This window comes from Bufo gargarizans, chromosome 7 (assembly GCF_014858855.1).
Source record: "Bufo gargarizans isolate SCDJY-AF-19 chromosome 7, ASM1485885v1, whole genome shotgun sequence".
In the NCBI taxonomy this organism is placed as follows: Eukaryota; Metazoa; Chordata; class Amphibia; order Anura; family Bufonidae; genus Bufo; species Bufo gargarizans.
The window spans coordinates 145,321,173-145,347,560 of record NC_058086.1 but is presented as its reverse complement, the minus strand read 5'-3'; the positions used below and the strand labels follow the sequence as shown (position 1 = coordinate 145,347,560).

Here is a 26,388-nt window from a genome sequence, read left to right as displayed (position 1 = left end):
TCAGATGTTTCTCTCTGCCACCCCCCCCCCCCTTGCTAACTCCTTTTCACTTAAAAATGCCTTAAAGAGGTTGTCTGACAAAAAATATTTTACAGTTTACAAACCAGCACCTGGATCTGATTACTTTTGTAATTGCATGTAATACAAATTTTTGTAGAGCTACTAAGTTATTCAATAAAATATGCCTGTACGTTGCCACTTAATTTTTTATTTCTTTGACCGGCTCATTAAAGGATAACTCATATTTTAACTCAAAATTAAATTTTCATATATGTTGTTGCTGCTGCTGTGGTGATGATCCATAATCACTAATTCTTGTGTTCACATGCCACTTGTTTAATAAGATTCCGTCCATAGCAACCGCTCCTCACAAGACTTCTTTCTGACTTCCAAGATGGCCGCCGATGCCCTTACCATGAAGCTAAGACCTCCCTCCCTAACTACCCAGAATTCATTCGACTTTTCTCGGGAACGCGCAGCCTCACCCCAACCAATCGGCTTTCTCCAGACTTAAACACGCCCTCTTCCTCCTGAGTAGCTGATCGCAAATTTTTATCGCGAATATCGGCACTATCCCAGTCCGACAGGAGTGCGCACGCAGCTTTCGGGACTGCCCACTACTACGTCCTCCGTCTTTTGTATATAGGAGACGGAGGACACTGGTTTTAGCCTCACCACTGAATACTAGGTAATTCAATACCTATACAAAAGTATTACCAAGGGAACTAAGATAAACTTAGTCAGACCAATCCAATTATATAAAAAAAAGTTACCCTTTAAGGGTACTTTCACACTTGTGTTGTTTGATTCCGGCAGGCAGTTCCGTTGCCTGAACTGACTGCCTGATCAGGCAAACTGTATGCAAACGGATGTCATTTTTTCTGACTGATCAGGCATTTTTCAGACTGATCAGGATCCTGATCAGTCAGAAAAATGCCTGATCAGTCAGAAAAATGCATTGCAATACCGGATCCGTTTTTCCGGTGTCATCAGGCAAAACTGATCAGTTTTTTTTTTTTGTTTTTTTTTTTAAAGGTCTGCGCATGTGCAGACCGGAAGGACGGATCCGGCACTAATACATTCCTATGGAAAAAAATGCCGGATCCGGCATTCAGGCAAGTCTTCAGTTTCTTTCGCATGCTACTGTTTTCTCTTTTGCCTGATCAGTCAAAACGACTGAACTGAAGACATCCTGATGCAAACTGAACGGATTACTCTCCATTCAGAATGCATGGGGATATGCCTGATCAGTTATTTTCCGGTATAGAGCCCCTGTGACGGAACTCTATGCCGGAAAAGAAAAACGCAAGTGTGAAAGTACCCTACGAAGGCCGCACATTCTCATTTTCACCTTTCAACCGCCTCCTGAGCTGTGATGGGGAAAGCATGGACACGCCCCCTGAGCTGCAGCAGAATGGACACTCCACTTGAGCTGTCAGCTTGATATAAATCTAGCAGAGCAATGAATGGGGAGATCTCTGGATCCATATGAGGTACAGGGCTGGTTCTAGCTTTGTTTAAAAAAAAAAGGTTTTGTCATGTACTATATGGTGTCTGATTTTAAATTTTTTACATTATTCATGGGAAATCCCCTTTAAGGTGGAATTACATGGCCTGATATATGGGCTGATTATTGGGAGGGAACGTTCCTACAAATGCTCGTTCCTGATATTCTGCCTGTCTAAAGGTGCCGTTCATCGGGTGAAATGTTCTGCGGTGCAGACACCTCAATCATCATTCCTGGGCAGCAGATCATGCTATATAACCAGCTCTCTGCCGCCCAGGAACAATGATTTTGTAAGGGGACGAGCAATAGCAGTAGCTATAGCTGTCCTAATCTTGTGGAGGTGATCCCTGCATGAAAATGCTGTGCTTTACCTGCACTTAACAAGCAGCCAATTGTTGGGAAGGATATGTTCCTTCCTAACAATATGCTGCTTCTCGCATCATCTAAATGCACCTTTAACCTCGTCCAAGATGGGAGCAGCACCACAGGAAGATCATGTTACACAAATCAATAAAAGTTTGTGGAGGGGGGAGGGGTAGTGAGCAGGAGCAAACACCGACAAACAGACAGCTTGAACTACATGGGCTAAGTGCTTTATTCACAACCATACAGGTCAGTACTCTGTAATGTCCTCCGTGATCCTAGGGCTGCTTCTTAGTACATAAGAGAAGGTTGGGAAGCAGATTCTCCTTTACTTTCTGCTTGCAGAGGATAGCCTCTAGTCTCCACCCACCATGTCTGACAGAACTGCAAACTAGGCAGGAATACTGCTTAAAAAAATGCCAGATGCAAGTGGCATTAATGTCAAGAAATGGTGTTCTTCCTCATATTCCACACACTGTACTATTGATTATCGCAAAGGTTATTGAAAGGCCAGGTACCCTTTAAGCCTCTTAAAGGGGTCGTCCGGGTTCAGAGCTGAACCCGGACTTATCACCATTTTCACCCAGGCAGCCCCCCTGACTTGAGCATCGGAGCTCTGTGTTTCTATTTTAGAACCTGCACTAAAAAAGTGCCAGCTATAATCAGACTGGTCCCTTTAATACCTTAGACGGTTTCATAATAGCATGTGAACCTTTTTGTTCTCTCTTGCAGAAGTATCCAGAATTCACAATGGCGTCTCACCTGAAGTATATCTCCTTGGGGATCCTAGTGTTTCAGACCACCAGCTTAGTCCTGACTATGCGCTACTCTCGAACACTCAAGGAGGAAGGCCCCCGGTACCTGTCTTCCACTGCTGTAGTGGCTGCAGAGGTGCTGAAAATTGTAGCCTGCATTTTTTTAGTGTATAAAGACAACAGTAAGTAAAAGTTTGATTGCCAGAAATGCCATAACCATGATACTATGCTGTGTATATTCAGTTTCTCATAAAACCAGTTAAAACCAAGAGCAAAGATTTTCTCTTTATTGTAATCCTGTATACTATGCAGCACAAACACAAAATCTTTTCCATTTATCATTCCTGTGATCATGCTGTGGTTTACCTTTTAGCTGATGGCATTCATCACAATGTCCTAATGATCACTGCTGGTGAGCAGACTGTTCAGTCATCGTCAGTGGGACCCCAGAGGATGAGACATTTTATGGTTTACTATCTTTTCTTGGAATACCCTTTTACCATCGCCCCTTCTCCACTCGCACCATCTAGGGTTGTTGCGGGTATCGAAATTTTTATTTTTTCGATACTGGGCTGCACTGCTGCGTAGCCTAGTATCTCTGAACATGAGCGCTCTGCTGTGAGAGCGCTCATGTTCCCTCAGCAGCACAGGGGAGAAGGAAGCAATCTCTCCCTCCCCCTGTGCCGCTGCCACCAATGGGGAGAGAGGGGCGGGCGCACTGCGCCACCAATGATAGGACGACCTTTTTTATGGGTTCAGACTTAGTAAAGTTACCAGGCTACATAGAGCGGCGCCCAGGGATCTCCCTGCACCTACTATTATTCCTGGGCGCTGCTCCGTTTGCCCGCTTCTCGGAACGCCCACTAGAGAAGCTGATGTCTCCTGCCCATCGCTCCGACAGTAGTAATTGGCATATGGAGCAGGAGACTGTAACTGGTGCACAGTGGGCGAACGGAGCATCACCCAGGAATAATAGTAGGTGCAGGGAGATCCCCGGGCGCCGCTCTATGTAGCCTGGTAACTTAACTAAGTCCGAACCCACAAAAAGTAGGCTTAAATTTTTAATACAGGAGACAGGTGCCGGCAGCAGAATCACATTGCCGGCACCCTGCCTTTCACAGGGAGCTGCGATCAGCGGCAGTTAACCCCTCAGGTGTGGCACCTGAGGGGTTAACTGCCGCTGATTTGCTGCCAGTACCCACCTCCTGTATTAAAGTGTTTTTTTTTTTTTTTAATCCTTTATTATTTTCTGGAACAAATATAGAAATTCTTATATCAACCAGTTAAAATTTACAAATATACTTTATACAAGTTAATACACTTGTTCCTTTTAACTCACCCCATCCCTTTTGCTTCCCTGCTGCGGGGTCCATCCGCATTTTAATATCTACCTTAACTTCTGTATCCAGAAATTCCCAATATAAGGGATCCTGGGGGCCCGAAGCGAGTAAGGGAGCCTGCCCCCGCAGGGAGCCATCACTCCAATTTCCTTGCCATTCTTCTATAGGCCTCAATGGTGTCTAACCGAGCCCTCCATTCATTAAAGCTAGGACTATTCTTCGTACCCCAATATTTAATTATCAAGGCCTTTGCGACCATAAAACTTTCCATGCTAACTCGTAATTTGTAGGGGGTCAGTTCAGAGCGGGGGATGAGACCCAATATTGCCTGCGTAAAACTTTGCTTCAATTTGATCTTATATCTTTTATATAGTTCCTCATAAATGCTAGTCCAATACCCCCACACTTCCGGACAATCCCATAGTAGGTGACTTAACTCCGCGTTTTCTGACGAACATTTCCAACACAGGTCCTTCCTTTCCTTGTATATCTTGGCGAGGAAGGAGGGGGAGTAGTATAGGCGGTGAACAATGTTGAACTGTATCAGTCTGTATTTCTGAGAGATCGATACTTTTTTTTATGTTTTGATATACGATATCCCATTCCAAGCTGTTCCCCCTCGCCCAATTCAGCTTCCCAGCCTCCCTCACTTTTAAATGTGGTTATTTCCCCCAAACAGTCCCGGAGTTTATGATATATTTGAGAGAGTGTAAGTTGAGTAACCTTAAATCTAAAACAATAATCCAAAAAGGGGCTTGTCCTAATGGCCAATAAATATTTGTCCTGAGTGCTCATATATGCGTGACTAATTTGTGCATACCTATATCTATCTAAGAAAGACGGTGTACCTTTTTATTAGTGCATCTAAAGGGATAATATTACCGTGTGATATTATATGAGTTAAGCGGTTAATTCCGCGTGAATTCCAATATTTATAGTCTACAATTGACTTAAATTCTTTTAAATTATAATTGTGCCAAAGGGGAGTAAAGTGAGTAGGGAATGTCTCACCCAGTACTTTTATCTTATTCCAAACCTTGTTTAGTGTATCACTAATCAAACATTGTTTTTTCCTCATGTCCAAATGACCAGTCTCCAAGACAGAAAAAAAACAGAAAATGTCCCCACATGGCCCCTGGAAATTCCTTGAGAGAATACCCAACAGCAAAGCGGCCTGACTATCTTCCCTCCCCCCTCCCAAACACCACTTTATCTGTGCTGCAATATAATATCCCTGGAGGAATGGAAGGGAAAGGCCACCCCTTCTCTCTGATATACAAAGATATTTTTGCTTAATCCTAACCCTTCCCCTCCCCCAGATTAAGTCGTTCATCAATTTGTCCACTAATCCAAAAGTGGAGTCATCAATCCATATCGGGCATGCTGTCAGAGGATATAATGCAATAGGGAGGACCACCATCTTAATCAATGCAATCCTTTCCTCCTGTGACAAAGGCAGCTTCTGCCAGGACCGGATCTTCTCCCTGATCTTATTAATCATAGGAGTTATATTTAAGGAGTTATATCGGGACAGGTCCGCGCTTATGCTGATACCCAGGTATCGGATGGAGTCATTTAATCCAAGGACCTTAATGCCTAAGGAGCTATCAGGGGGCACTCGAACCAGAGGGAGAAGTTCAGATTTATCCCAGTTTACTTTATACCCCGATATCGCCCCATATTCTTTCAAGATATTCATTACAGGTGTAACGGCCTTCCATCCCTGCCTCAGAAATACGAGAATGTCATCCGCGTATAGACTAATCCTATCTTCCTCTCCTCTCCCTCCAAATCCTACAATCTGACTAGACTGCCGGATTTTACAGGCGAGAGGTTCCAGAGCTAGGGCAAATATCAGAGGTGAAAGGGGACAACCCTGTCGAGTACCTCGCTGTAGGGGGAGCTGTTCTGAGTCAATCCCATTTATCTTAACCCTGGCCCTAGAATCTGAATAAAGTAACTGTATCCATTTAATGAAATGTTCGCCCAAGTTCATTTTATCCAAAGTCGCCCACAGGAAGGGCCACTCCACCCTGTCAAAGGCCTTCTCGGCATCCAAAGACAGGATGGAGCGATCCTCCCCCCTCCCCAACATATACATTTAGAAAGGCCCTGCGGATGTTAGATTGTATGTCTCGTTTTGGGATAAAACCCGTCTGATCCGAATGGATCAGACGGTGAACAACCCCCCTTAGTCTATTTGCAAGCACTTTCGCTAGTATCTTGTAATCGGTATTGAGTAGCGAAATAGGGCGATACGCCCCCACCTCTGTCTTATCTTTATCTTTCTTCAGGATTAAGGAAATGGAAGCTTCCCTCAAGGAGGGGGGAAGTGAACCACTCCTCCAAGATTCATTAAACATTTCCAAAAGAAGAGGCAATACGGTTTTACGATATGCTCTGTAAAATTCAAAGGGTATGCCATCCCTTCCCGGAGCCGTATTGCCCTTTATGCTGTCAACAGCTTTCTCCACCTCTTCAAGAGAGAGTGGCAAATTTAGTTTGGCACTATCTTGCCTGGAGAGGCAAGGGAGTGCCATACCTTCAAAGAAAAGAGCCTGGGCCCCGTCATCCACCCCGAGGTCCGACCGATATACTTTAGTGAAGTGTTCTACAATTACAGCTTTGATTTTAATGCTATTAAAGGTTAATTATCATTGGTGGCGCAGTGCTGAAGTTCTTATAATCTGTATTCAGGATCATAATCCCTGACAAGCAGAGAGGAGGATGAGGCAGCTTTTGAGAGAGCTCATTGTGGTGATGTAACTGGTCCTCCTGTGTGATTAGAACCGGCTTTGTGTGTACTAATAGGACAGCAGCCATTTTATTTCTCCTAATGATTGCTCCCCAGACAACACGAACCATTATATCTAATGAAAAGTATTTGGGAATATATTTATACTAAAGTAATTAAGTATTTTTATTTTCTTAATTCCCGGTGAACCCCTTTCAACCAGGCACACTGCCTGGTAAGGTGGATCCTGTTGATTGAAACGATACCTGTCATGTGAAAATCGGTTGTGATTTTCCCGGGACAAATTTGCTTTTATTCTTTATGCAAATGAGGGTTTTTAGTGTACTGTATGTTTGCAAGTTCTTCTATTGAAAAGCATTTTTAATGGAAAAAGGTGCATTTTTAACTTGGAGATTTTATTTATTTGATAAACCTTTATTTAACTCTTATTTTTACAATGTATTAGTCCCACAAGGGGAATTTGACAGGCAATCTTCTGATTGCTTCCATACTACACTGTACTGCTTAGGGCTCATGCACAACACTGATCCTGGCCGAGTGCATGCCACCATCATTTTTTTTTTTTTTTTTTTTTTTTTTTTTTTACTTCTGTAGAAATATCTGATCTTTGTCCACAAAACAGACAAGAATAGGACATATCTTTTTTGTGGGGCTGAGGAACAGATGTGCGGATGCGGACAGCACAAGGTGAAATGAATGGGTCCGTATCCGATCTGCAAAAAATGCGGATTAAACATATTGTCGGGTGCGTGAGCCCTTATGCGGTACGGAGTATTATACAGTCAGTGGGATACTGACGGGCACTATCCGCAGCATAGGTAGGCATACATTACAGGCAGACATAAGCACCTCTTGATCTATTTCGTGGGAGTGTCAATGCCTGAGAGAGGGATGCCCCTCTCTAAACTACTAAGGGGTTAAAGAGCTGCGATCATTGCTTCTGCAGACCCGGCCCATTAGAGCACAAGCCTGGCTTGTCATTAGAGAGTCATGCTCCTTCTGTTCACAGCATGGAAGACCCATGCAGCACTTGGACTAGGCTGACGGCTAGCCTAAAGCACCTTTAGTAACCACCGTAAAAAGGCGTATTTGTGGTCACTAAGGGTAAATTAATTATTCCATTCATTACAAAAACAAGACAGAGTTAGTTAGCACATTATGTAATCTGAAGTGAATGTGCAGGTGCCCAACGCCATAGCAGAAACTACAAAAGTAAAAGCAAACCACGCAACTGCACTCTGCAAACATAAAATATATGAACCTCTGTTAGCAAGCAGAGGTCTTGAATTGTGAGGATTTGATTTGTCATTACACATGTAAAATACAGGGTAACGAAACACAGTTTGCATGTAATCGCAAGTGCAAAGGGCAGCAAGTGCAAGAAAAAAGTTATATACAGATAGGGATAGTGTAGGAATAGTTATGTACAGATTATGTACAAATTAAGTATACAGGTGTTTATATTGCTATATAGAGAGCAAATATACAGATGTACTATGGCCAATATACAGATGTACTGATGTATACATAATTACAGATATACACATGTGCTGGTGTGTGTGTATATGTATGTGTGTGTGTGTGTGTGTGTGTATGTGTGTATATATATATATATATATATATATATATACACACACAAACTGTTCTATATTGCTATACAGGCGACGAATATACAGATGTACTATCAAGAAGTTATACAGATGTGCTACATATATACAAATTTACAGATGTTTAGTAAACTGATCTGCAGAATGCTTTAAATATAGCTCCAGAAGTGAAAGCGTAACGCTATGGACAGACTGTCATAGTGAACAATGTAGTGTAGATACGTACTATAGTAGAGACTTCTGCTATGACAGTGTCCCAACTATATAGCAGTAACCAATATGAACATACTGTGAATGTTGACCTGAATGGCAGTCATGATAATGGTCATTGAGAGGGATGGAGGGGAGGAGGAGTGTAGAGGGTTAAGTGAGTGAGGATGAAAAGGTTCAGCGGGGGACTGGGTTCAGAAGGGTGACCGTTGTGGGGAAGAAACTGTTCCTAAACCTGCTGGTTTTAGTCTGAAGGGTCCTGTAGCGCCTTCTGGAAGGAAGGAGCTGGAGGAGTTTATTGGCAGGATACGTAACTATCTGATGTATGCTGTATGACTTGCTTTTGTTTAGTGGTTTATAGGAATCCTTTTACTAGTAACTGTAGAAATGCTCTATGGGGCGGAAAAAAGGGTGTAACTGTGCTCTCATCCAGAAGGAAGAAAACTACCTCATACCAGCCAAACCAGGAGACTTTCCCCAAAAGACAAGACGGCCACCTGTAAACAAATGGTCAGGCTTTTTTCCCCTCTTCGGGACAGAGCAAGATAAAGGCATCTCATCCAGCCCACCAGTATCCTGGGCAAATACCTTAAAACAGGTGCCCAAAAGTGGGTGTCTCTTCCTTTTTTAAGGTGTCTCTAGTTTGACTTCTTTGAGGTCGTTTTCTTTCTTTTCTAGGGGAGCTAGTTTGTCATATTTTTAGCCAGCGCGTTTTAGTTGGCTATTTGACCCTGCGTAGGACTCGGTAGGGAAAAAACCTTAACACCAGTTGTTAAAAGCCCCATAGTCCTCTTTTATGCTTGCTTACATTTTAGTGTCAGTACAACAATTGCTAATAGCCAGGCTTCTGGTAACACAGCCCATACATTGCCACTACCCAGGATCTTGAGTGTCAGGTGCCTCATTTTTAAAGGGGCACTGTGCCTTGGGAAAACTTTTGATATGTCATAGTAACACATCAAAACTTGGAGGGGTCCGAGTGCTGAGACCCCTGCCAATCGCTAGAATAAGGAGAGAGAAGCTCTTGCATAGCACTCTCTCTGCTGACTGTAAGACCTCATGCACACGACTGTATGTATTTTGCGGTCTGCAAAAAACACGGGTGACGTCCATGTGCGTTCCGTATTTTGCATAGCGGAGCAGCTGGCCTCTGATAGAACAGTACTATCCTTGTCTGTAATGCGGACAATAATAGGACATCCAACTCTGCATTCTCCAGCTGCTGAGTGAGGGAGAGTCTGCCAAGCACAGGGACAGGGAGAAGTGCACACAGCCCAGGCACTGTTATCAGCTGCTGGGGAGGACCTGGCTTTAATAATTTACCTACAGTCCCTGGCTGTCAGTAATGTGAGCCTGCACGCTACATGCTCCGTCCTTCAACACATAGACGGACCATGCCTAGCAACCCTATTTTAAGCAGAGGTAAAAGTAGGCAGTACAGGGAACAAAAATGTGGAATTAAGGGGTAATTGAGTACACAGTGAAAAGTTAAAATAGGGCCACCACGGAGATATTAATCACCACAATCCAATACTCCCAAAAAAAATATAAAAATACGACAGTTATACTTTAAGCCTAAGAGGCGGAATCGAGACAGGTCCATGGACTTTCTATGGAGTCCGTCTTTCTTCAGTCTCCTGCAGTGAGGGGAGAGAGCATGCTATGTCTGCTTTTCTTTTTCCTCAATAGAAAGTCTCCTAACTGCAGGAGATCAAAACTTAGGTCATAGCGACATAGCCAATCTCACAGTAGAGAAAAAAAGGGGATCACAGCAGCATGTCCGCTGTATGTTTATTCGAAAGCCTTGAGTGCGTACAAAAGCAGAATACGACGTTTACACAGTAGCCTTTATCAAGCATCTCGCAGGGATCAGCAACCTCCAGCACTCCACCCGTTTTGAAACTATAACTCCCAGAATCCACCTTTTTACTTCTAAGTGTGCATGCTTTAGTTTCACAGCAGCTGGAGTGCTGATCCCTGACCTAAAAAAAAATCCCTGGAGTCCTGGGACACTTTAACCGCCTAACGCAGGATCGCGGTGCGCATCGTGGGCCGGCAAAAGTTCGAGAGGGGGGGGGGGGTGCATCATCAGCCTGCCAGCCAGGCTGATGGGTTTTTAAAAAAACAAACAAATCACAGGCCATTTAACACTTTATATTTATAAATATAAGGTGTTAAATGGCTGCTGTGCTCCTCTGCTGATTCTTTTCGTCGGTTGGTCTCGGCATAGGAGCACAGTTTCACCAAGAGTACACCAAACACTTCACTTAGCCCCCAGATCACCCCCATCACCCCAATTAACCCCTTGATCGCCCCTGTCAATCACCTAGTGAAAGGGAAAAAAGTGATCAGTGTAAACTGTCACTTTTTTTTTCACTGGTATTGACTGTTAGGTTTTAGGATAGTTTAGGCCCCTTGGTTAGGTAGTTAGCGATCGTTTAGCGCCCAGCCCACCGCACCGCAGTCACCGATTTCGCTGATTCGCGTATCGCTAATCAGCATTTGTACTTTTATAGTATCTGTAAGTGATCAAAACTGATCAGTCAGATCTATAATAGTATTAGTGTCACCTTAGCTCGCCCTCCACCCAAAACGCAGTGTTTGCCCGATCAGGCCTGATCGGTCGCTCACACGTGCGTTCACCCACGCCCGCCCCGCCGCAGTGACAAAAAATTATATATTTTTTTTATCACTGCACAATCCCTTTACAAGCGCTGCGGCGATAAAAAAAAATCAGTTTTGATATTTTTTATCAATCTCAGCGGCCTCCGGTACTTCGCTAGCCTCCCATTTGTAAGACAGGCTTGCTTTTTTTTCTTAGGTACTCTCAGGGAATACCCCCTAAATTTAGTAGTCCAAATGGCAAATAAAGGGTATTCTTCTGAAGAGGCCTACAGGCTTCTGACCCAGTCGGATGAGGAATGGGAACCCTCATCTGACGAATCCAGCGGGTCAGAAAACGAACCTGTAGAAAGCAGTGTCAGTCTGACCCAAAGTTCGGATGAGGCGGTTGAGGTCCCTGATACCACCAGGCGTACCCGGCCACGTGTTGCTAGACCACAGGTTGCGCAGGATCCGCTTCAAAGGCAGCAGAGTGGGGCTGGCGCTGTCTGATTACGTGGTGAGGCATACACCAGCAGCGCAGCCCACCCTGTACCTAGTACCAGCACTGCCGTACAACATGGTGAAGTAGCGAGCACCAGAAGGGCAGTTAAAGCTGGTACGGTGGCACGTGCAATAGTTACCCCGTCGCAGCCACCGTACACACAGGCCCGTAGACCCCCTAGAGTCCCTGAGGTGCTGGCAAACCCTGATTGGCAGTCCCCAACTTCAGCCGCACCATTAGTTCCCCCTTTCACCGCCCAGTCTGGAGTTCGGGTTGAGACAGCTCAGATCGATTCGGCCCTGGGATTTTTTTTTTAGCAGTTCTTGACTGCGGAGCTCTTGGACATAGTCGTGGGTGAAACAAATCGGTATACCACTCAATTTATAGCCGACAACCCGGGAAGCTATTATGCCCAGCCTTTCCGGTGAAAACCCATCCAAGTTTCCGAATTTAAATTTTTTCTGGGCCGTCTCCTCAACATGGGTCTAACCAAAAAGAATGAATTGCGGTCATATTGGTCGACGAACCCAATTCATCACATGCCCATGTTCTCTGCTGCCATGTCCAGGGCACGATTTGAGGCAATCCTGCATTTCCTGCACTTTAGCGACAATACCACCTCCCGTCCCAGAGGCCACCCAGCTTTTGACCGGCTCCACAAAATTTGACCCCTCATAGATCACTTCAACACCAAATTTGCAGATTTGTATACCCCTGAGCAAAACATCTGCATAGACGAGTCCCTTATACATTTTACCGGGCGCCTTGGCTTCAAACAATACATCCCAAGCAAGCGCGCCCGGTATGGGGTCAAATTGTATAAGCTCTGTGAAAGGGCCACAGACTATACCCACAAATTTCGGATCTATGAGGGTAAAGATCAGACCTTGGAGCCGGTCGGTTGCCCTGACTACCTGGGAAGCAATGGGAAGACAGTCTGGGACTTGGTGTCACCCTTATTTGGCAAGGGGTACCATCTTTATGTGGACAATTTCTACACAAGTGTGCCTCTCTTTAGGCATTTGTTCCTAGAACAGATTGGATGCTGTGGCACCGCCCGACCTAGTTGCCGGGGCTTCCCCCAATGGCTCGTTACCACCCGTCTTGCAAGGGGGGGGGAGGGCTGCCTTGTGTAATGAAGAACTGCTCACGGTGAAATGGAGAGACAAGCGTGACGTTTACATGCTCTCCTCCATTCACGCAGACACTACAATACAAATTGAACGAGCAACCAGTGTCATTGAAAAGCCCCTCTGTGTCCACTACTATAATTCGCTCATGGGAGGGGTGGACTTCAATGACCAGATGTTGGCTCCCTATTTAGTTTCCCGACGCACCAGACGCTGGTATAAGAAGGTGTCTGTATATTTAATTCAATTGGCTGTATATAATAGTTTTGTTCTCTACAGTAAGGCTGGGAGAACAGGATCCTTCCTCAAATTTCAGGAAGAGATCATCGAGAACCTCCTGTATCCAGGAGGTTCCGTGGCCCCATCCACCAGTGTAGTGAGCCGTCTACACGAGCGACATTTCCCCAATGTCGTTGCTGGTACCTCAACCCAACCGTCACCCCGAAAAAGATGTTGTGTCTGTAGCAGGAGTGGAATAAGGCGTGACACCCAATATTTCTGTCCTGACTGCCCTGACCACCCTGCCCTATGCTTAGGGGAGTGTTTCCGGAAGTACCACACACAGGTACACTTAGCATAGGGATTGCATCTCACAGGATAGCCACACAGGGCTATTAGGGCCCTTTCACACAGAGCTGCTGCAAACCTCTCCTTTCACCTGGGACAAAGCGCATAATGTACTTCGCCACATCTTTGGGCGCTTTGCACATTGTCCCATGGGGAAGGAGAGGTTTGTCCTATAAAGGTAAAAAAAAAAAATCACCAGTAAGCAAAAAAGTTAATGTTGTGTTCAAAAAGTTAAATAAAGTTTATGTTCCGTTCCAATTTTCCTAATAAAGTTAATAAATTTATTGTGTTGCGGCCTGTTTTTTTTTTTTTTTTTTTTTTTTTAACCTTCCAGGTGGACCAACCAATCGACTAGCTGCATCACTGATGTGCATTCTGACAGAAGCATTGCGCTGCTGTCAGATTACACACAAGTCGGTGTATGCAGCGCTGCAAGACGAGATTTCTCCTCTTCAGTAAAAGATACGTTTGCCGAGGCATATGAGCTGAGGAGGCGGCGGTGTTCATATGCTTTGGCAAACACTTTGTATATAAAAAAAATAAATAAATCCCGGCAATGATTTATTCATCCACATTGATCGATGCGAATGAAGAAATCTGTGCCGTTAATTTTTTTCTTTCAGCTCAGAGGCTGAACGGAAAAAAAAAATCTCATTACCTGTATGCTCAATATAAGGAGAATAGCAGAAACTCCTAATGCTGGCCATACATGTAATGAATGCGGAGACCCACAAATGCCAGGGCAGTACAAACACCCCACAAATGACCCCATTTTGGAAAGAAGACACCCCAAGGTATTCGCTGAGGGGCATATTGAGTCCATGAAAGATTTAAATTTTTGTCCCAAGTTAGCGGAAAGGGAGACTTTGTGAGAAAAAATAAAATAAAAATCAATTTCCGCTAACTTGTACCCAAAAAAAAAAAAAATTCTATGAACTCGCCATGCCCCTCATTGAATACCTTGGGTGTCTTCTTTCCAAAATGGGGTCACTTGTGGGGTATTTATACTGCCCTGGCTTTTTAGGGGCCCTAAAGCGTGAGAAGAAGTCTGGGATCCAAATGTCTAAAAATGCCCTCCTAAAAGGCATTTGGGCCCCTTTGCGCATCTAGGCTGCAAAAAAGTGTCACACATGTGGTATCGCCGTACTCAGGAGAAGGGAGAAGTTGGGGAATGTGTTTTGGGGTGTCATTTTACATATACCCATGCTGGGTGAGATAAATATCTTGGTCAAATGCCAACTTTGTATAAAGAAATGGGAAAAGTTGTCTTTTGCCGAGATATTTCTCTCACCCAGCATGGGTATATGTAAAAAAGACACCCCAAAACACATTGCCCTACTTCTTCTGAGTACGGTGATACCACATGTGTGACACTTTTTTGCAGCCTAGGTGGGCAAATAGGCCCACATTCCAAAGAGCACCTTTCGGATTTCACAGGGCATTTTTTGCAGATTTTGATTTCAAACTACTTCTCACGCATCAGGGCCCCTAAAATGCCAGGGCAGTATAACTACCCCACAAGTGACCTCATTTTGGAAAGAAGACACCCCAAGGTAGTTCGTGAGGGGCATGGCGAGTTCCTAGAATTTTTTTATTTTTTGTCACAAGTTAGCGGAAAATGATGATTTTTTTTATTATTTATTTAGTCTCATATTCCACTAACTTGTGACAAAAAATAAAAACTTCCATGAACTCACTATGCCCATCACTAAATACCTTGGGCTGTCTTCTTTCCAAAATGGGGTCACTTGTGGGGTAGTTATACTGCCCTGGCATTTTAGGGGCCCAAATGCGTGCAAAGTAGTTTGAAATCAAAATCTGTAAAAAAAAAAATGGCCTGTGAAATCCGAAAGGTGCTCTTTGGAATGTGGGCCCCTTTGCCCACCTAGGCTGCAAAAAAGTGTCACACATGTGGTATTGCCGTACTCAGGAGAAGTAGGGCAATGTGTTTCGGGGTGTCATTTTACATATACCCATGCTGGGTGAGAGAAATATCTTGGCAAAAGACAACATTTCCCTTTGTATAAAAAAAAAAAAAAAGGGAAATGTTGTCTTTTGCCAAGATATTTCTCTCACCCAGCATGGGTATATGTAAAATGACACCCCAAAACACATTCCCCAACTTCTCCTGAGTACGGTGATACCAGATGTGTGACACTTTATGGCAGCCTAGGTGGGCAAAGGGGCACACATTCCAAAGAGCACCTTTCGGATTTCACAGGCCATTTTTTACAGATTTTGATTGCAAACTTCTCACGCATCTGGGCCCCTAAAATGCCAGGGCAGTATACCTACCCCACAAGTGACCCCATTTTGGAAAGAAGACACCCCAAGGTATTTTGTGATGGGCATAGTGAGTTCATGGAAGTTTTTATTTTTTGTCACAAGTTAGTGGAATATGAGACTTTGTAAGAAATAAATAAATCATCATTTTCCGCTAACTTGTGACAAAAAATAAAAAGTTCTATGAACTCACTATGCCCATCAGCGAATACCTTAGGGTGTCTACTTTCCGAAATGGGGTCATTTGTGGGGTTAGTTTGTAAACGCTGTAACTTTTACCCAAACCATTTTTTATTTATTTTTTGCCCATTTATTTTATTTTTTTTATCAAAGACATGTAGAACAATAAATTTAGCGAAAAATGTATATATGGATGTCGTTTTTTTGCAAAATTTTACAACTGAAAGTAAAAAAAATTTAATTTTTTTTGTAAAAAAATGAAATACCACCAAATGAAAGCTCTATTAGTGAGAAGAAAAGGAGGTAAAATTCATTTGGGTGGTAAGTTGCATGACCGAGCAATAAACGGTGAAAGTAGTGTAGTGCAGAAGTGTAAAAAGTGGTCTGGTCATGAAGGGAGTTTCAGCTAGGGGGGTTGAAGTGGTTAAAGGTGGAAAAAGTTATTTGTCTTATTTTTTTTTACAGCACAGAAAACTGACATTTTAACAGGGGTGTGTAGACTTTTTATATCCACTGTACATTGTCACTGGCATAGCCTTGTAAAACCATAAGTTACCACCAGCGATGGCCTGTGTTTATTGCAGAAGCCCTTTAAATACAAGCATTGTGAAGCTTAGTGTTCAGTGCAACAAACAAGCAGTAAATGTGTAAGCCCATAAAGTCTCCATTAATACCTGTGACACACGGGCCTGTGACTTTGCACCGTATTTACAGCATTATGTTTTACAGCTTTATGTTGTACATTGCATACAATTGTAATATATCTTATGACCGCCATCTGGTATGAGAGCCCTGTTAAATTTCTAAATCTCTGCATTCTGTTTCTTTTCATAGGCTGTAGTCTCCGTGCTCTGAATAAAGTCCTTCATGATGAGGTAATCAATAAACCAATGGAGACTCTAAAGCTTGCCATACCCTCTGGGATCTACACCCTGCAGAATAACCTCCTCTATCTTGCACTGTCCAATCTTGATGCTGCCACGTACCAGGTTAGTGCAGAGGGAACCTAATACAAAATGAACTTGTATACTAGCCAGTGACCCAAGTCCAATACACTAGAATATCTGATAGTCTTGCACCAATAAAGACTAAAATTCCTATAATCTAGGATATTTAACCCTTAGAGGAACTTGCAATTTTTGGTTTTCACTCCCCGCTTTACCAGAGTCGTAACTTTTATTTTTACGCTCACATAGCCTTTTGCAGGCTTATTTTTTGCGGGACAAGTTGTACTTTCTAATGGCACCATTTACAGATGGGTCAGCAATATCTGTTCGGTGGGGATCTGACTTCCGGCACCCCTGCTGAAGCCTCTGCAAGATTATACTGTGTGTCATCATGGAAGTCTTGGCAGCACAGTGTAATTGAATGGAACAAGCACTTACAATTACACTGCACCACCGCTGCAAGCAAGATGACACGCAGTGTAGTATTAAAGAGGAAGTAGCACTCACACGAGCACTGCCTCTTCAAACAGCAGATCAGCAGGGGTAATGGGAGTCGGACCCCCACCGATCAGATATTGATTAACTATCCTGAAGATAGGTCATCAATATGTACTGGCCGTACTACTCCCTTAACCCCTTCCCAACATATGACGTAATAGCATGTCATAGTGGGAAGTGACTTCCCGCAATTTGACGTACCACTATGTCATGCCGATCGGGCGGGCACATGAGTGGTTCGCTCCCGATCAGTGCAGGGGCCCAGCAGTCACTGACAGCCAGGCCACTGCTGTATCCACCAGCATCGCTGTAAAAGCCGATGCCAGCTGATTAACCCTTTCTATGCTGCTGACCGCGGCATAGAAGGTGTTTGCGGTGAGTGAGGGTTCCCATCAGGTCCCAGCTCTGCGGTGATGGGAACCCAATGGGTAAGAAGGCAGCCCGATGCCTTGCAGAGGCAGCGGGACCTGTCTTCTACGGAAGCCTAGGAGATTCAGCTCCTGGCTGGGTCTGCTAAGCAACAGTTAGTGTATTACACTGTGTAATACACTAACAGGCAATGCATTACAATACAGATGTATTATAATACATTACAGAGGGGATCAGACCCCCCCAAAGTTGAAATCCCAGAGCGGAACAGAAATAAAGTTAAAAACAAACAAAGCAAAAGTAAGAGTTTTTAATAATAAAAGTAAAGTTTCAAGTAAAAAAAAAAACAAAAAAAACTCACAAGTAGAAAGACACCTATTAGGTATAGACGCGTCCGTAATGACTGGCTCTATAAATACACTGACCAAAAATATAAACGCAACACTTTCGGTTTTGCTCCCATTTTGCATGAAAGATTTTCTACGTACACAAAAGACCCATTACTCTCAAATATTGTTCACAAATCAGTCTCTAAATCTGTGTTAGCGAGTACTTCTCCTTTGCTGAGATAATCCATCCCACTGCCCACAATGAGAGACCACTCTGAAATGTGCACAGTTTTGCCTGAACCCCTACATAAGACAATCGGCCAATAAAAAAAATAGATAGAGAGATATCGATATATATATATATATATATATATATATATATATATATATATATATACAGTACAGACCAAAAGTTTGGACACACCTTCTCATTCAAAGAGTTTTCTTTATTTTCATGACTATGAAAATTGTAGATTCACACTGAAGGCATCAAAACTATGAATTAACACATGTGGAATTATATACATAACAAAAAAAGTGTGAAACAACAGAAAATATGTCATATTCTAGGTTCTTCAAAGTAGCCACCTTTTGCTTTGATTACTGCTTGCACACTCTTGGCATTCTCTTGATGAGCTTCAAGAGGTAGTCACCTGAAATGGTTTTCACTTCACAGGTGTGCCCTGTCAGATTTAATAAGTGGGATTTCTTGCCTTATAAATGGGGTTGGGACCATCAGTTGCGTTGTGGAGAAGTCAGGTGGATACACAGCTGATAGTCCTACTGAATAGACTGTTAGAATTTGTATTATGGCAAGAAAAAAGCAGCTAAGTAAAGAAAAACGAGTGGCCATCATTACTTTAAGAAATGAAGGTCAGTCAGTCCAAAAAATTGGGAAAACTTTGAAAGTGTCCCCAAGTGCAGTCACAAAAACAATCAAGTGCTACAAAGAAACTGGCTCACATGCGGACCGCCCCAGGAAAGGAAGACCAAGAGTCACCTCTGCTGCGGAGGATAAGTTCATCCGAGTCACCAGCCTCAGAAATCGCAGGTTAACAGCAGCTCAGATTAGAGACCAGGTCAATGCCACACAGAGTTCTAGCAGCAGACACATCTCTAGAACAACTGTTAAGAGGAGACTGTGTGAATCAGGTCTTCATGGTAGAATATCTGCTAGGAAACCACTGCTAAGGACAGGCAACAAGCAGAAGAGACTTGTTTGGGCTAAAGAACACAATGAATGGACATTAGACCTGTGGAAATCTGTGCTTTGGTCTGATGAGTCCAAATTTGAGATCTTTGGTTTCAACCACTGTGTCTTTGTGCGATGCAGAAAAGGTGAACGGATGGACTCTACATGCCTGGTTCCCACCGTGAAGCATGGAGGAGGAGGTGTGATGGTGTGGGGGTGCTTTGCTGGTGACACTGTTGGGGATTTATTCAAAATTGAAGGCATACTGAACGAGCATGGCTACCACAGCATCTTGCAGCGGCATGCTATTCCATCTGGTTTGCGTTTAGTTGGACCATCATTTATTTTTCAACAGGACAATGAGCCCAAACACACCTCCAGGCTGTGTAAGGGCTATTTGACCATGAAGGAGAGTGATGGGGTGCTGCGCCAGATGACCTGGGCTCCACAGTCACCGGACCTGAACCCAATCGAGATGGTTTGGGGTGAGCTGGACCGCAGAGTGAAGGCAAAAGGGCCAACAAGTGCTAAGCATCTCTGGGAACTCCTTCAAGACTGTTGGAAGACGATTTCAGGTGACTACCTCTTGAAGCTTATCAAGAGAATGCCAAGAGTGTGCAAAGCAGTAATCAAAGCAAAAGGTGGCTACTTTGAAGAACCTAGAATATGACATATTTTCAGTTGTTTCACACTTTTTTGTTATGTATATAATTCCACATGTGTTAATTCATAGTTTTGATGCCTTCAGTGTGAATCTACAATTTTCATAGTCATGAAAATAAAGAAAACTGTTTGAATGAGAAGGTGTGTCCAAACTTTTGGTCTGTCCTGTATGTGTGTGTGTGTATGTATATGTGTGTGTATATATATATATATATATATATATATATATATATATATATATATATATATATATATATATATTATAATCTCTATCAGAAAATAGAGACACTAAAATCATTATTTTTTTTGTTTCAAAAATCTTTATTGTGTAAAACTTAAATACATTTTAAGTGATCGCTGTAAAAAAAAAAAAAATTGGTGCCAAAACAACCTTCTTTTTTTTTTTTTGTACCATGTACCTTTTTTTACTCATGTACCCAAAAATGGTACCAATAAAAACATCAACTCTTCCTGCAAAAAACGAGCCCCTGCACAAGATAATCTGTAGAAAAATAAAAAAAAAGTCTTTTCAGAAAATGGATCATTATGTAAAACTGAAACAAACAAAAAAAGTAGACCTATTTGATATTGTCGCATCCATAACAACCTGCTCTATAAAAATAGCACGTTTTAACCTGTCAGATGAACATTGTAAAAAAATAAAAATAAAAACTGTGCCAGAACAGCCATTTTTTTTGGGTTACCTTTCCTCACAAAAAGCATAATATAGAGCAATCAAAAATCATATGTACCCCAAAATAATGCCAATAAAACCTTCGCTTTATGCCATAGTTTCCAAAATGGGGTCACTTTTTTGGGGTAGTTTCTACTCTAGGGGTGCTTCAAATGGGACATAGGGCCAGATTTATCATTAGCTCAGGTCAGAATAATGGAGTGAAAAAGTCCCAAACGCTAAAACTGCGCACAAATTTGCGACTTTTTTTCTGCTCTGCACTATGCTCGCCAGTTTTCTGAAAGTGGGCGTGTTTTCTTATGTAAATGAAGCTCTAGATAGATTTACTATTGGAACTATTTAAAAAGTCGCAAAAAAGTGGCAATTTCACTCCAGTGAGGACCATGCTTATCTTATGAGACTTTTTAATAGAACATGCAACTTTTTCATAAAGATGTGCGACTTTTGTAAAGCTGCTTACTGATGGATAAACTGCTACCGTCAAACAACATTTATTACAGTCTTAAAGGGCCGATCATAAATCTGACTTGGCTAAAACTGACTTTAGCCATATGTTAAAGTGGAGTGAGCTGTCAGTCATGATAAATCTGGCCCATAGTGTCTAAAAACCAGTCCAAATCTGCCTCCTAACATCCATACAGCATAACTTTCCTTCTGCGCCCTGCCGTGTGCCGTTACATCAGTTTACGACCACATGTGGGGTGTTTTTGTAAACTGTAGAATCTGTGTAATAGAGATTGAGGTTTTTTGGCTGTTAACCCTTGATGTGTTACAGAAAAAATGGATTAAAATAGAAAATTATGAAATTTGATCTCCATGTTCCTTTAATTCTTGTGGAATGCCTGAAGGGTTAACGAAGTTTGTAAAATCAGTTTTGAATAACTTGAGGGGTGTAGTTTCTACAATGGGGTTATTTATGGGTGGTTTCTACTTTGTAAGCCCAACAAAGTGACTTCAGACCTGAACTGGTCCTCAAAGTGGGTTTTGGAAATTTTCTTAAAATCTTAAATATTTTTAAGAATTGCTTCAAAAATTCTAAGCCTTCTAAAGTCCCCCCCGTCCCCCCCCCCCAAAAAAAAAATACATTTATGAAATGATGCCAGCATAAAGTAGACATATGGGGAATGTTAATTTAATAAATATTTTATGAGGTATCACTTTCTGTTTTAAAAACGGAGAAACAGAAATGTAGAAAACTGCTAATTTTTCAAAATTTTGGGTAAGTTTTAGAATTTTTCCTAAATAAAGGTGAAATATTTCAGCTCAAATTCACGATTGTCGTGAAGTACAATGCGTCACGAAAAAACTGTCTCAAAATGGCTTGGATAAGTAAGTGTTCCAAAGTTATTACCACATAAAGTGACACATTACAGATTTTCAAAAAAATGGCCTGGGCAGGAAGGTGAAAACTGGCCTGGAGTAGAAGAGGTTAAGTATAATTTCTACAGGAGTATATATACATGACTTCTCGTGCTTATATAAATTCTTCTTTTCCAGGTCACCTATCAGCTCAAAATCCTCACCACTGCTTTATTCTCAGTGTCCATGTTGCAAAAAAAGCTAACCAAGTATCAGTGGCTTTCTCTGGTAATTCTTATGGCCGGCGTAACACTTGTCCAGGTAACGTGAAGACGATGTGTCACCTGTTTGGTATGATGGAACTTCGAAAGTCCCCCCCCCCCCCCCCCCCCCAAAAAAAAATGACCTTTTCAAAATGATGCCAACATAAAGTACACATATGGGCAATGTTAAGTAATAAATATTTTATGAGGTATCACTTCAAACACCACTGACTGGCCTGTGTGTCCCATAGGCTGATTTTAATTAGAGTAAGTGTAGAGCTGTAGCCTGCTCTCATTGTATTCATTGAAGGCCATTTGGCACCAGAAGTGTAGAGTGGGCTCAGCATGCATGTTGGTACCTGCACTCTTTGAATTTTATGACGGGCATTATGGCACATAGTGTTTGGTGTTAGATTCCCGTCTTGTAGAGATCGCCTTGCCGTTAGGCAGACGGACCCAAACAATTTTGTACAAAATGTATTTGCCAAGAATCTCAAATTTGCAAAATAAGTGTAGCATTAGCACCAGAATGTTTTTTTTTTTCTATAATTATGGCATTATTGTACTTTTATTTGTGTTTGCAGAGTGCTGCTGCATTAACCCCTTGTATGCCGCGGTCAAAGCTGACCGCAGCATGCAGGGGGTTTGCAGAGGGTACGGGTGCCCTCCACCTCCCCATCGGGTCCCAGCGATGCAGTGATGGGGACCCGATGGCAGCAATGCATTACAATACAGGATGCAAAAAATAAGCCCCTACATAAAACAATCGGCCCAAAAAATATATATATGGCTTTTCAGAATATGGAGACACAAAAAAAAATATAATTTTTTTATAATCTTTTCGAAAATGCTTTATTTTGTAAAACTAAAACAAACAAAAGTAGGTATATTTGATATAATCTCGTCCTTAACAACCTGCTCTATAAAAATAGCACATGATCTAACCTGTCAGATAAACATTGTAAAAAAAAATAAAAACTGTGCAAAAACAGCTATATTTTTGTTACCTTGCCTCACAAAATGTATAATATACACTACGTGCAGAATTATTAGGCAAATGAGTATTTTGACCACATCATCCTCTTTATGCATGTTGTCTTACTCCAAGCTGTAAAGGCTCGAAAGCCTACTACCAATTAAGCATATTAGGTGATGTGCATCTCTGTAATGAGAAGGGGTGTGGTCTAATGACATCAACACCCTATATCAGGTGTGCATAATTATTAGGCAACTTCCTTTCCTTTGGCAAAATGGGCCAAAAGAAGGACTTGACAGGCTCAGAAAAGTCAAAAATAGTGAGATATCTTGCAGAGGGATGCAGCACTCTTAAAATTGCAAAGCTTCTGAAGCGTGATCATCGAACAATCAAGCGTTTCATTCAAAATAGTCAACAGGGTCGCAAGAAGCGTGTGGAAAAACCAAGGCGCAAAATAACTGCCCATGAACTGAGAAAAGTCAAGCGTGCAGCTGCCAAGATGCCACTTGCCACCAGTTTGGCCATATTTCAGAGCTGCAACATCACTGGAGTGCCCAAAAGCACAAGGTGTACAATACTCAGAGACATGGCCAAGGTAAAAAAGGCTGAAAGACGACCACCACTGAACAAGACACACAAGCTGAAACGTCAAGACTGGGCCAAGAAATATCTCAAGACTGATTTTTCTAAGGTTTTATGGACTGATGAAATGAGAGTGAGTCTTGATGGGCCAGATGGCTGGATTGGTAAAGGGCAGAGAGCTCCAGTCCGACTCAGACGCCAGCAAGGTGGAGGTGGAGTACTGGTTTGGGCTGGTATCATCAAAGATGAGCTTGTGGGGCCTTTTTGGGTTGAGGATGGAGTCAAGCTCAACTCCCAGTCCTACTGCCAGTTTCTGGAAGACACCTTCTTCAAGCAGTGGTACAGGAAGAAGTCTGCAAGGTAAGAAAAACATGATTTTCATGCAGGACAATGCTCCATCACACGCGTCCAAGTACTCCACAGCGTGGCTGGCAAGAAAGGGTATAAAAGAAGAAAATCTAATGACATGGCCTCCTTGTTCACCTGATCTGAACCCCATTGAGAACCTGTGGTCCATCATCAAATGTGAGATTTACACGGAGGGAAAACGGTACACCTCTCTGAACAGTGTCTGGGAGGCTGTGGTTGCTGCTGCACGCAATGTTGATGGTGAACAGATCAAAACACTGACAGAATCCATGGATGGCAGGCTTTTGAGTGTCCTTGCAAAGAAAGGTGGCTATATTGGTCACTGATTTGTTTTTGTTTTGTTTTTGAATGTCAGAAATGTATATTTGTGAATGTTGAGATGTTATATTGGTTTCACAGGTAAAAATAAATAATTGAAATGGGTATATATTTGTTTTTTGTTAAGTTGCCTAATAGTTATGTACAGTAATAGTCACCTGCACACACAGATATCCCCCTAAAATAGCTAAAACTAAAAACAAACTAAAAACTACTTCCAAAAATATTCAGCTTTGATATTAATGAGTTTTTTGGGTTCATTGAGAACATGGTTGTTGTTCAATAATAAAATTAATCCTCAAAAATACAACTTGCCTAATAATTCTGCACTCCCTGTAGAGCAGTAAAAAAATCATATCTACCCTAAAATGGTACCAACAGAACTGCCACCTTATCCTGTAGTTTCCAAAATGGGGTCACTTTTTGGGCATTTAGGGTTTTTTAAATGTGACATGGCAACTTAAAATTATCACAGTGAAATCTGCCCTCCAAAAACCGTATGGCGTCACTTTCCTTCTGCGCCCTACCGTGTGCCCATACAGTGGTTTAACGGTCACAAATTGGGTGTTTCTGTAAACTACAGATTCAGGGTAATAATCATTGAGTTTTGGTTGGCTGTTAACCCTTGTTACCGGAAAAAAATGGATTAAAATGGAAAATCTGCACAAAAAGTGAAATTCTGAAATGTCATCTATAGTTGCCTTTAATTCTTGTGGGGTTAACAAAGTTTTTAAAATCAGTTTTGAATACCTTGAATGGTGTAGTTTGTAAAATGGGGCCATTTATGGGTGGTTTCTATTATGTAGCCCAGAACTGGTCCTTTAAAAAAAGTGGGTTTTGGAAATTTTCTTAAAGGGATTCTGTCAGTAAGATTTTTCGATATAGAGCTTGTTCATATCATCCTCTCCATTATCTAATTAAAAATATACTCGTTTTGCCCTCACCTGTTTATTTATATGCTAATTACCTTCCTAACGTGCCCACGGGGCTGTCCCTCCGGCCATTTGTGCCCAGCCGTGCCCCTTCTCTTGTAGCCCAGCACCGCCCCATTGCTAATTATTACTCTCTTCATTGCCGATGGTGCGCCAGAATCTCGCACATGCGCCCTGGATCCACTGGTCAGCGCCCGCCTGGTTTCCTGGCGGCAGCCTCAGCAAACAAAGCGCTCATGCGCCAGCTGTCTGCGCACTTCGCTCGCGGACACTGACCTGTCAATCCTGGGCGCATGCGCGAGATTACGGCGCACCATTGGCGATGAGAGGAGTGAATAATTGGCAGTGGGGTGGCGCTGGGCTACGAGATAAGGGGCGCAGCTGGGCACAAACGGCCAGAGGGACAGCCCCTTTGGCACATTAGGAAGGTAATTGGCATATTAATCCGTTTTTTACCAAAAAGCAAAGACAGGTGGGGGTAAAACTAGTGTATTTTTTATTAGATAATGGAGAGGATGATATGAACAGCTCTATATCGAAAATCTTGCTCACAGAATTACTTCTAAACTTCTAAGCCTTCTAATTTCCCCCTCCCTCCCCCCCCAAAAAAAAAATTACCAAATGATTTAAACATAAAATAGACATATATGGGGAATGTAAAGTAATAACCATTATATGAGGTATCACTATCTGTTTTAAAAGCTGAGGAATTAAAATTTGGAAAGTTGTGAATTTTTCAAATTTTTTGGTAAACTTTGGGATTTATCAACCGTAATATATAAAGCTATGTGTGTGTGTTTCCGCTGAAAGGAATCCGCACCGTCGCATTTACAATCACGAAATTTGGCACGCAGGTACATCAGGTGTCTGGGAAGGATTTACACTGGGTCTAAATGGCTCTATAGCACGTACCGTTCCTGAGATATTCCCAAAAAATGCACTAGCCAGTAGAAGCCTGCCATACAGACGGTCACATGTCTCTTATCAGCCAAAAGAAGCTTGCAGGCCCTTAGTCTCCACATACACACAGTTTTACACCAGGTTTTCATAACAACCCAACCATTTTTCTTCACTGCTGTAGGTGTGGATGACACTGTTGGGCCCCTTTCAGACGGGCATCCTGGATTTTCTCCGGATGCGTCCCGGGTGCATTG

General features: G+C 42.5%; 1 protein-coding gene across 3 annotated transcripts in view; it reads left to right on the top strand.

The window, feature by feature from the left end:
- Positions 1-26,388, top strand: part of SLC35A3 (solute carrier family 35 member A3) — an 86,354-nt gene that overhangs the window by 45,868 nt on the left and 14,098 nt on the right. For all 3 annotated transcript variants that reach the window (XM_044301811.1, XM_044301810.1, XM_044301809.1), the window contains exons 2-4: positions 2,603-2,807; positions 16,638-16,792; positions 21,993-22,115. In XM_044301811.1, the coding sequence (XP_044157746.1) occupies positions 2,621-2,807; positions 16,638-16,792; positions 21,993-22,115 (465 nt within the window). In that variant the 5' untranslated portion in view covers positions 2,603-2,620. The remainder of the gene's footprint in view (positions 1-2,602; positions 2,808-16,637; positions 16,793-21,992; positions 22,116-26,388) is intronic.